This window comes from Mixophyes fleayi, chromosome 10 (genome assembly GCF_038048845.1).
Source record: "Mixophyes fleayi isolate aMixFle1 chromosome 10, aMixFle1.hap1, whole genome shotgun sequence".
Classification (NCBI taxonomy): Eukaryota; Metazoa; Chordata; class Amphibia; order Anura; family Limnodynastidae; genus Mixophyes; species Mixophyes fleayi.
This window is the reverse complement of record NC_134411.1, coordinates 81,556,638-81,568,803: the sequence shown is the minus strand read 5'-3', so window position 1 is coordinate 81,568,803 and position 12,166 is coordinate 81,556,638. Positions and strand designations below refer to the sequence as shown.

The 12,166-nt window shown below is 37.6% G+C and overlaps 1 protein-coding gene across 1 annotated transcript; it reads right to left on the bottom strand.

Moving 5' to 3' along the window:
* Nucleotides 1–7,655: 7,655 nt before the first annotated feature.
* On the bottom strand, nt 7,656–11,914 carry MAF (MAF bZIP transcription factor). Its single transcript, XM_075188988.1, has 2 exons — nt 10,418–11,914; nt 7,656–9,541 (listed from the first exon to the last, which is right to left on the bottom strand). Exons 1-2 carry the CDS (start codon nt 11,467–11,469, stop codon nt 9,535–9,537), a joined length of 1,059 nt encoding a protein of 352 aa, XP_075045089.1. The 5' UTR covers nt 11,470–11,914; the 3' UTR covers nt 7,656–9,534.
* Between the last annotated feature and the right edge of the window lie 252 nt (nt 11,915–12,166).

Here is a 12,166-nt window from a genome sequence, read left to right as displayed (position 1 = left end):
TGAGATAGATATGAGAGAGATAGATAGATAGATAGATAGATAGATAGATAGATAGATAGGCGAGATAGATATGAGATAGATAGATCATCATCATCATTTATTTATATAGTCCCTAGCGTTTTACAATTGGGGACGATAGATAGATAGATAGATAGATAGATAGATAGATGACATAGATAGATAGATAGGCGAGATAGATATGAGATCGATAGATCATCATCATTTATTTATATAGCACCAACATATTCCGTAGCGCTTTACAATTGGGGACGATAGATAGATAAATTGATTTGTGTTTTTCCAACTTCTACTACATAGTACAAGGTAAAGGCACTTACCCCTATACAAGAATTATGTCAGTACTACAGATAAGTCAATAGAGCCTCTTTTGGGGAGAATTCATAGACATATAAACATATAGGGGGGTCATAATGAATGTAAATTGCATTTTGGCTGTACGTCACTCTTATTTACTTCTGCGCAAGCTCACAAAACATTCGTTCTGAAATGACCGGCTTGTTCCCGTGCTCAGATGTAGAAAAGAATATTATATGCTGAAGGCGCAAGTTGCGTTCCACTCAACATGACCCCCAGAATCAGCAGAAATTGGATGCAAAACTTCTAGCGTTGTTACCCCCATAATCTAATAAGCTTAACACTGCGCTCATCTTCCCCTTATCACTATTGTTTGGTAAAAGTGAGAAACTGGTGCTCCTATTTTTTTTAATAGAAAATGTGGGTAATTTAACACCATTTTAAGGATCCTCATTTTCAAGCTCCGAATGTTTTGCCAAGACATGGAGGTGTCATGCCCAGGTAGTTTATAAAAAATATACTTCTGCATAAAAACCCAGCCAGTATTATAGGGACAATGGGATGTTTCTCATGATACATCTCTAATACAATGTAATTATAATTGCACCTAAAGGCCTTGGTCTGACTGCAGAGAACACACTGTGAGACGTGTTTGTCACCAGCCCTGTTGAGACTTTATTTAAGAAAGGTTCACTTCAATATTTCAAAGTATATGTACATACATATGTGTAATTGTGATATAACAACACTTCAGAGTCTCAGCTACACAAATCCATGTACAAAGAGACCCAAATATCACAGATTTTCCCGCGTACCTCTATGGGGAAGGTGGAAAAAATTGATTCTGTTACATTGCGTGGCGTGTGTTCCGGAGCCACACCTCGAAACAAGGCAGGGAATTGAATTCTCCCCAAAGTACAGGTAGGTAGATTAATGCTTTATCCTGAACATTCCAAACCTGTCTCTGACACAATCACCTGTGTTCCAATGAAAAGTCCTAGAACCTAGAAACATTCTACTGAGAATATCAAAAGTAAAATGATTCAAAGAGACATGCAAGGCAGACTGTAAACTAAAGAGCTTGCAATCTGCCCAAAGGTCAAAGTGTGTGTCTGTGTGGCTCTAAATAAATTCATGTTAAAACAATAATAATCTCACTGCATAAAATCCCACCATTTACTGGTCTCTACGATAATGAAATAAAAAATCTAGGAATGAAATTGGTGTCTGCCCTTGCAAAGAATTGTACACTAAGCGGTTAATAAACGATGTACACCATGCCCAATAAAATCTATAAAGTATTTATATAGACTTATAAACCATTTGAAGACTTGAAACCGTGTGCACGCAATAGTAATTGCGTAAAAAAAATAAACAATAAAAAAAATTTAAAAAAAAGTTAGTTGGATATTTGGTAACGTTCCATAATTAATTTCTTACGGAACAATAAAAGTAAATTTTGTGTTAAAGGATTAATGTACTTAATGTGCTCCAACTAAACCACCCACACATAAAACATTGCTGCAATAAAATTTTACAGAGCTGTTTAATACAAAGTAAAGGATTACACCAGGTGTATTTAAACTCTGGAAAATGTGGCTAAAGTATGCAGAATATAAGTCAGGATTGAAATGATTCCTCTGTAGACAATGTTTTAAGCTCTCCCTCTAAGCAGCAGCTCAGGGGTAAAATTGCACAACGCAAAACGCCTCTCCTTCCAAAATTATAAGAAAGTTGTCCGCAGATGAATAATTATCAGGGAACATATGTGCTCCTTAGCGTGTGACAGCGTGACCTTGCCCAGCCTCCTAAAACTGCCAGGCTGACAGTGACGATATAATCCAAAGAAAGTGTATTGACGTTTTTAAATGGGAAAAAACACCTTTTTAAACCTGCCTGCCGAAAATCTCATTATGTGTTAAATTCTGCTTACTTTGAATTTACTGTAAATTAGACTTCCCCCTGCTGTATCATCCGCACTGATTTTCCCCTCTATAATGCCTCTTCTTGCTTTCATTGCAGTAAGACCCAAGTTGCTCACATGCATTTTCTAGCTCTGAAACTTGACACATCTACCTGCAGTGGAAAATGAGGTGATATATTTATACACACAGGCAAGACTAAAAGGAAATGTGATTAACTGATTAAACTAGAACTAGTTGCCAATGCGGTGCTCTCAATAAAGGTTTCTTCTGTGCCAGTTGCATGATAAATAAATATATATATATATATATATATATATATATATATATATATATATATATACACACACACACACACACACACACACACATTTGTAGGTGTTAACCCCATTCCTTTGCAGATATCAGTAAAATAACAATGGAGTGTATTCTGAAAGTCACTGGCATCCTATTGTATCTTATCCATAAAGTATAGTAGGGGGGCAAAGATGGTATCACTGTCTACTTCTTATATAACAACCCAAACGTGCATCGTTATGTATTGTTATTTCGTTTTATGTCTCCGCACCAGCAAATAAAAAAAAACAAAAAAACGCCCCTTTTCAGGAAATCAGTAAGTACACCATTAAATGATCCGCGCTAAATACACATATACACAACTGAAAGTGTAAAGATAACTTTGCTGTTTCTTATCCCTGCTGTAAAAGGAAGACCTATATATATTTTTTTTTGTAGATCGCACATAGTTTTGACCATTCTCACGGAATTTAGAAGCGTTTCGACGGTATAACTGCAAGAACGGCAAAGGACGGCCTAATAGAACAACATTTCACAGCTTTGCTTTAGGAAAATAAAAATATGTTGTATGTACTTGAGGATGGGAGTCAGAAGTGTTTGTCTTTTTCCAAAACAAAACAATATATATATATAAAATACAATATATATATATATATATATAAAAATTAAGTATAATATATATATATATATATATATATATATATATATATATATATATATATATAGAGAGAGAGAGAGAGAGAGAGAGAGAGAGAGAGATAGAGAGAGAGAGAGAGAGAGAGAGAGAGACATATATATATATATATATATATATATATATATATATATATATATATATATATATATTACACACACACATGTTAAAATATATAGACCTATCCAAATGCTACATGACCAGCCTTTCAAAAAGAGAAAATAGCTTCTGTTTCCTGAAAACACATTCCATACTGTATTATTATGGTATATACCCCAAAGAATGACATCTACAGTACATATTTTAATAACAGCACAGAAATTTTGATTTCACAGAGCAAGAAAGAAAGGGGTGTGGTTTACAATGATTTGTTGGATAATTATATACCTAAGTATTCTGCCTATGTGTTGGTACTGCAGACCTCTATGTTCTAAGTGCAATTGTTGTAAATCACATTCTGTAAACCGGTCATAGAATGTTAGTGATGCAAATGAGGAAATCTTATCAGAGGTGGCTTATGGGTTGTTGTTGTAGCCATTTGCTTATCAATGTATTAATGGGTTCATAAGTAATTATACACATTGCAACCCATATGTATATTAGACCAAGACATGAGGGTGAATGTAGAATTGAATGAATCATTAAACGCTGTGACTGTCTGATTGGTTGGCCACCTAACCCTCTGCCCGATCCTTGTCATCTGGCTAATATTAATCTCTGGGTTGACATGATCTTGCCATCTACTTTCCTGCATAAAATAAACATTGATTTAATTTACAGCGCATATTAACAGGTTTATATTTGAAAACGTTTAAGTAGCAATGTCAATACCGGCCTAAGTAATATTATATGACTTGTGTGTCATTTTATCTTTTTTTATGTTGTGAGAATTAAAACAAGGCAAATTATCATCAACATTTATTTATATAGCGCCAGCAAATTCCGTAGCGCTTTACAATTTGGAATTTATAAAGTTCGACTGCACGCTAGTAAGCTACACTTTTTCCAATATATTCATCCAAAATATTATCTTTAAAAAAAAAAGCTCAAAACAGCAACAAACAGAATGTTTCATTATTATTATAAAAATATTTTTTGGAAAAATGACTTACAATTATAATAGATCAAAATTTGTGACTTGTAGGCTAAAATGACATGTCGTTCTCTCTAGGGATAAATGTGTAGCTTTTTGTGTGCATTTTTTTTTTTTTTTTTTCAATTCTGCAAAACTATTTCACAACACCTGCGGTCTTGCAAAAAAAATAAAAGTGTATATTTTTAAATGTAAGTTTTCTGCACAAAATAAGAAACTTTATTTTCTTGGCACAAACTTGGGTGGGTTCCAGAACTTCTAAGCAGGTGTTGCTTAACGGGAGTTAAAAACGAACAGCTTTAAAGTTATTTTCTAAAAAATAAAATAAAAGGATTTCCTTTCAAATCACGCTATGCTACCAGGATAGCAATCTGTGGTATTTGAAAAGATAATTCTAATGTACTCTATACATAATTTACTAACTCGGGACAGGAAGCAGGGAATATATGATACTGTATTCGCCTTCAAGGATATATTTCTCAAACATTATGAATGATTCCACATCAAAGCTGAAATGCTACAGACCAAAATGCTGTGGTAAGTAACAGAATTCTTGCTGGATGTTTTAAAAGGTGTGTTCCTATTTACTCAACGCAAAAAAATATCTTTTGCCTGTTAGAAGACTGCAAAACACACTTGATTAGAATACTTATGATACAGAGGTTATGTCTAATAGTTATGCATATACATTTTTTTTTATCTGGAAACTCAAAACTGGGCCTATTGAAAGCACCTCTGACACACATCTAATACCGCATAGTATGACATTTTTAAATCGTTTCTCACTTTCAAAAGGGACCATATATTAAGTTCATGCCATGAAAACGGTGATAGGTAATTGGCATAGGTATCGTTTTATGGCAATTACACCAGGACATGGGGACAATACAGTGTTAGGATATTTTTCTACATTACTTCCTTTTAGGATTCCTACTGTGACAAAAATATAAAACATATTCTGAAATAACCTATTGGCTCTAAATTGGTCCTGTGTATGGTCAGCAGCAGCTAAATAAATTGTTATTTCACTGTACAGGTCCAAAAGTACCGTACATGACTATTTTTGTGTCTAATTTATTCGTCGTTCAATATGTGCCCTTTGCAAATACACTGGTGACATTGCACGATACAATGGAAAACAGCCATGAAGAATCCATGATACATACATGCTTATATAGGTACACAGACCGTGGATCACAAAAGGGCAACTCCATGGTTTAAGGGCAAACAGTGTAAAAATGACAGCAGGTTTGCGTTATGTCAGTAATTAACTACTCAGACGATGCTGCGATGGTTTGTAATAAAAGCACAAGTTTCCTGATGCCAAGTGTTGATTATAGATTCCCTATAGAGCTGCATAACATTCTCCAAAGCCTAGATTTCAATCGCTAAGAGTCTGCATTCAGACCCATCAATACACGATCAACATTAAAATAATGGCAAGAGATCTGACAGATATAACAGCAAACGCCTCTATGCATTGTTTACCACACAGCGTTTAAACCAGCAAACATCAACCACCAAGTCGGACAACTAACTTTAATAGCCAAACAGCTGTGCAACTTGTATTTCTCTAGATTTTCACAACCACGCAAGGGGTTAAGACAGACAAGATACAGGGTGAAGGAACATATTTTGCAACCTTATGTACTTAAGATAAGAGATTGGAGGAAAACTCAATCACAGCTTGTGTCTGAAAGGACAGATGTTTACAGAAATTATCTCACATTCCCCCTCTCTTAAAATACTACATGATTGAGATTGCTCGGGGTATTAGAGCATAAATTTACACCCAATATATATGTAAAACGTTGAGAGAGTATCAGAAGGGTGAAAGGTTTTCACGTCATGGGTTGGGCCATGGCAAACGAGGGGTTAAGAGCGTCAATGTTTAATTATAAAAATTCACTCCAGCGCATAGATTTCCATTCTATGTCCTCCAGAATTTATTGTGAGTTTTACAGTTTCCATCTTATAGGAGCTGATAATGTTATAACATTTAACACTCCCGTTGCCTGATGGCTTGCAGAAGTGTACATTCCAATACAATGGCCAAATATATATATATATATATATATATATATATATATATATATATATATATATATATATAAAACACACAACAAAACACAACTGACCAATAACTTACAAATAAAAATGGCAGACAGTGAAAATAAATGAAATGCTAACTGGACTTTTAACATTTTAAATATGGGGAGAGATTATTGCCACAGGTGAAGCCTCTCTAAACCCAACTCTGTTTATCCTCTGACTAAAGATTTACTAGAATATGAAGCTAAATTAACTAGAATATGGATCTGTAATCATTATCCAAACAACAGTGTAACACAAAAGGTCAAATGTCAAAGGGTGACGGTTCGGTGATCATTAGAGAAGCCTTGCCAATTTTTATTTATATATAGGAGAGGTGTTCTCCTGTTAAAATAATCAGCATGAAGAAATATCAGTGGACCTTGTCAAATGATATTCATTTCTGTATATAATGTACATAATTACATACATAATATATTTACATGTGTATATATATATATATATATATATATATATATATATATATATATATATATATCTCACCTTGTTAAAACGAACAAGGTCTCGCTACAATCGAAATAGCTCGGGGGGAAGCCCTGATACACACCTATACCTTAACGTGGACTGAAAATGCCTCTCTAACAAAATATCTTACAGCACTAGATTGATATGTGATCATGACACTAATTACTGTTGCAATTAGCAGCTGCGAGACTTCCGTACAAAGTTTGTCACAGCGTATTCTGTCACTACCAACACTGTCTGCCTGGATTTTTGACACAGTGCTCTCAAATGCACACAGGATTTTAGTTTAAAGGGGAAAAAAACAAAATTGAAGCAGGGGATAGTTAATGAATATACGGCAGTAAACAGATTGATTTGTGCAGCATTCATCAGCAAAGTGATGTGACAAGAGTCTGGACAATGATTGGAAAGTGACACTGAGATTGAACAGGGGTGCAAAGAGTTTTTCTGCACAATTCTATTTAAAAAAAACACTTCTTGGGGTGAGATCATCTGAGAAGAACAATAGAAAATCGAGAATCCTGGGAAGAGTAGGCAACTTGCACAAAGTTAAGGAAATTAGTATATATATGTTAAAACCTAGATGTCAATATATATTGCATTCTAGCAAGACAGCCTCAGAATGCAGGATATTTTTCACACCAGCCTCTACTGTGAACCATTTATTAATATATACCACTGGCTACAAAGTAGATTTTAAAAACAAACCGTAGCCTCCTTTTCTTATTTTATTTTAAAATCAAACTTCCAGGCTGAGTTACAGAATCAAAAACTGCAGTTTATTATTGTAGATTATTTTTTTTTTTTCCTTTTGACATGACCATAGAAGTGAAATAACAATAGCACGAAATACAACACATGTCGTTAGTAACGCAAAATATAAAACAATTTTGCACAGCAAAATATGCATAGGAAAAATAATAACATAGTAGCCGACAAGGATTTTATATCTATTATGGTAACTTGACGTTCATTTGTAAAAGACATATTTATCAGTCCCTGATGGTAAAATTTTCCTGGTTATTGCCTTTAAGACTTGTGGAATTTGTGAGGTTACAGAAAATCCAGTTCTGCACCACAATATTATACTGTAAATAAAAGAAAACAAATAAACAAATCTGCATTGTTTTAAAATTGTGCAGTAATGCCATATTCTTGTTGTTTTGTTTATAACTTCATACATTATGTATTAGCGTTCTAAACAGATTTGCATTTCGTTATATGCTTGCAGGTTATATCTTAGTGCAAATTCAGTCCCAAATACTTCAATTCTGAGGAAAAAAACAACAAACAAACTAAATAAAAAAAAACAACAAAAAAAAACCATACATTTTTGAATGGAATATACCCCATAAATATACATAAGGGTACCTACCCTTTTAATACTTTGGTTTTCAAATACAGTCAGTGGTAAAGCATGGGTTGTTTTGTTTTTTTTAACACATACCCAACTCAAATTTAAGTTGCAAGCACATGCTCTGAATGAAAACTACCTTTAAAATAAACAGTCCCATTGCAAATTTTAACTCCTTCCAACATCACAACAGTAAACAATTTAGTGCATCAGTCATTAAAAGGTTCTACATCTAAAACAGATCTAACTCGTTCCAATGAATCTATGACATTCTTTTATCTGTAGCATACATTTTAACTGGGCTCACAGATTGTACAAAAAAACAAAATAAAAAAGATCAGGATTAAAATTGACTACAAACCCATAGAGTTCCACATTTGTCAGCAACCAAATGCAAAAAAAAAAAGGGCGAATATTCGATTTATTTTTTTTTGACAATAAATTTGTTTAGACTGTCATTAGCTCACAGCATTTAGTCCCAACACGAGTTAATTTTTATAAGACATCTTTTCAAAGGTCCTTCTATATATATTTTTCTTTTTACATTTTTTGCCACATTTAAATATCAAAATCCATTCTGACATGTTTTGGAGGAAAAAAAGCAAATCAGTGCATTAAAAATAATAATAATAATAATATAATAAAATTGAAGTTTTGCATATTTTCGAAAAGCAGTTTTTTGTTTTTTTCTTTAGCGGATGCAAACTTTATTTAGAGAAGGGCCTGGGTTGCACTTTTTTGTCTGCAACTCAAAAAAGTGATGAGGAACAAAAAAAAACTAAAATACAAAAATGAATGTCATGCCATATTTTCCAGGAGTCCATTTTCCAAGCAAAAAAAAACAACAAAAAAAAACAAACAAAAAAAATAATAATAATTATACCAAACATGTCCAGCATGCAAGGCTTTCTTATTAATATATCGTCTCTTTTTCCATAAAGTCCTATGACATTTACAGTTCTTTGTTGCTAAGACACAACAGCAAGCGTAATGCATGAGATGGTTATGGGAGTTTAATGGCAGGCCAAGTGTCACTCATTTTTGGGCCATAAAGTCTTATGAAACACTGGAGTTTGATGCAGGCTTCATTTTGGCAGGTTGCTTTATACCATCTCCTCTTATATGTTTTTTTAGGACAGCAAACCTCAAAAATGATGAATTCAGCGATATAGTCTAAAAATTCACATTTTTTTTTTTTTATTGCAAGCTCATATGAAGAACTCGGGATGGCAACAATTCTCTGTTTTTTTCTCTCTGTCTTTGACACAGCAAGCTCATAAACTCATGACCTTAAAAACAAAACAAATAGGAAACGTAAAGTGGATGGCAAATTTCAAAGACCAGTCTTCATATGAGTGCACAAGAGTTAACATTAGTACTAGGCAAAACTCAGAAAGAGAATGGGAACTGGTGAAGAAGAGAAGTTAATGCAACCCCCAAACTCCCAAATATACAATGAAATACTGTTCACTTGGTGGGTGACTGCTAACACCCCCAAAACTTCTTTCTGCAGTTTACACTCAGAAGCCAGATATCAATCCTACACCAGTGAAAATGTTATGGGTCAGTGGTGTAAAGACATGCAAAAAATAAGTTATGGATTTTTAAGCAGGAGGGGGGGGGGGCGAGAAAACTCTGCAGTTTTGGAGGGAATCTGATGGGTTTTATTTGCAGTAATTAAAGCAGGAAGTTATTGGTAAGAGATGAGGGTTTGCATAACTACTTCCTTGGATCATTATTTTGTATCAAATCTGGTATGAGTGCCATCAGATGTAACATCACATGCTGCATGCCAAAGGGTGACAATCCAATCTAAATCTAGCAAACAAAAAGTTTTAAGTACAGCAGCCCATTCAAGCAGTTGGGATGACAAGTGACAGTGATTGGACTTTATGCCATATCTAAAATGCACGAGATGGGTGAACTTAAATTAAAAAAGTCCTCACTCCTTATCAGAACTTCCCAACAATAAATAAGAATATTAGTGTATCCTTAAAGCAGCATATAAGTTTTTTTGGGGGGACAGTAAATCTCCCCTACTACTAGGGATGGGTGGAATAGTTTGGCACCAGAGTGTCCCAAAGTAGAGCATGGACAAGTAGGGATGGGGGAGTGGGGACCCCCTGTACCAGGGGGTAGTGTGGTGGCAGAGGGGTGACACTCACATGAAATACTCCGGAGAGGAGGGGTTTTCGCTGTTGCTGGAGCCGTTTTCTCTGAAGCCGCTTCCCAAGAGCTTCTCGTACTTCTCCTTGTAGGCGTCCCTCTCCCGCAGCAGCCGGGAGATCTCCTGCTTGAGGTGCTCCACCTGCTGCAGCAGCTGGTTCTTCTCGGACTCCAGGACGTGCCTCTGCTGCACCCTCTTGAACCTGCAGGACTGCGCATACCCCCTGTTCTTCAGGGTCCTCCTCTTCTGCTTCAGCCGGATCACCTCCTCCTTGCTCACCCCCCTCAGCTGCCGGTTCAGCTCCCGGACGGACATGGTGACCAGCTGCTCGTCCGAGAAGCGGTCGTCGAAGTGCAGGTGGTGGTGGTGGTGGTGGTGGTGGTGGGGCGGCTGCTGGTGGAGACCCCCGACCACCGAGGAGGACGGGGAGCTGCCTCCTCCACCACCCCCTCCTCCTCCTCCTGCAGGCGGCACTCCGGCACCGTGCACCCCGGGGTGGTGCTGGTGGTGGTGATGGTGGTGGTGGGGTGCCCCGTTCTGGGCTGCAGCGGCGGCGATCACTGCAGAGACCACCGCGGCTGCAGAGCCAATGTCTTCCCCGGGCATCCCACCCGAGGACGGGTACTGCTGCCCCCTAGCAAAGCCATCGTAGCCCTGGAGCTGCTGCTGCTGCTGCTGCTGCTGGGTGTTACTGCTGATCAGCGCTTCCACTGCGTCCTCCGGGCTGAACCCCAACGCCTCCGGGTTGATCTGCTGGGGGTACCCGGTCATCCAGTAGTAGTCTTCCAGGTGGCTCTTTTGGTCACTCCCGGAGCTCGGACTGGGGGCCGAGAAGCTGGGGGAAGGGGGCACCGAGCTGCAGGGCGTGCTCATCGGGGTGGAAGACAGCGATCCCCCGGCGATCAGGCGGCCGCACTGGCTGATGATGCGGTCGGTCTCCACCGGCTCCTTTTTCACTTCAAACTTCATCAGATCGAAGTCATTAACATATTCCATGGCCAGGGGACTAGTGGGCAGGTCGGAGCTGCTCATTGCCAGTTCTGATGCCATCCTTCTGCTGCTCACAGTCCTCCACAAAGGTTGCAGAGGGGACACCAGGCTGCTGTGACCTGGCACAGGGTGAGCCAGCTTGTTTTATTTTTCCTTTCCCCCCAAAATCGCAGTTAGAAGAAGAAAAAAAAGAGGCGATCTTGCGCCCTTCAGTGCGCAAAGGCGCAGAGCCTGGCGCACGCCTGCATCCCAGCGATCCGGCTGCACGAAGTCTGCAGTCTCTCTCTCTCTGTCTCTCTTTCTTTTTTTTTTTATTATTTAAAGCCTCTCTCGGGTTAAGCAGAGAAAAAAAAAACTAGTTTAGTCTTTTTAACACTTCATGGTTCAAGCTGGGCAAAAAAAGTTTTTGCAAAGAGGTTAAAAGTAAACGTTTTCCAGAATAGTGCTAGGGTGCCTTACACCAGTGAGAGGGGAGCACCACTGTCAGGCAGAAGGGGATTTTCAAGGATCATTCAACAGAGCACTTTAAAAGCATTGCTGAGTTTTATAGCTGCCCTGACGTCAGAATCCAAATGGCAAATGGACTGGGGACAGCAGACCAATGGGAGCCCGGATCCCTAGGCTTCATTAGCATAATAGTATATAAACTTTAAGGAGGGGGGTAGGTGGGGGGGAGCTGTCAATCACAGACGATCAGCTGACTGTCAGCTGGGACAAACCTGGGTTAACTCTTTGTGGCGTGGTGGTACCCTGAGAG

What these genes read in the sequence shown, in the direction of transcription:
- MAF (XM_075188988.1), bottom strand. Translation starts at nt 11,469, where the DNA reads ATGGCATCAGAACTGGCAATGAGCAGCTCCGACCTGCCCACTAGTCCC.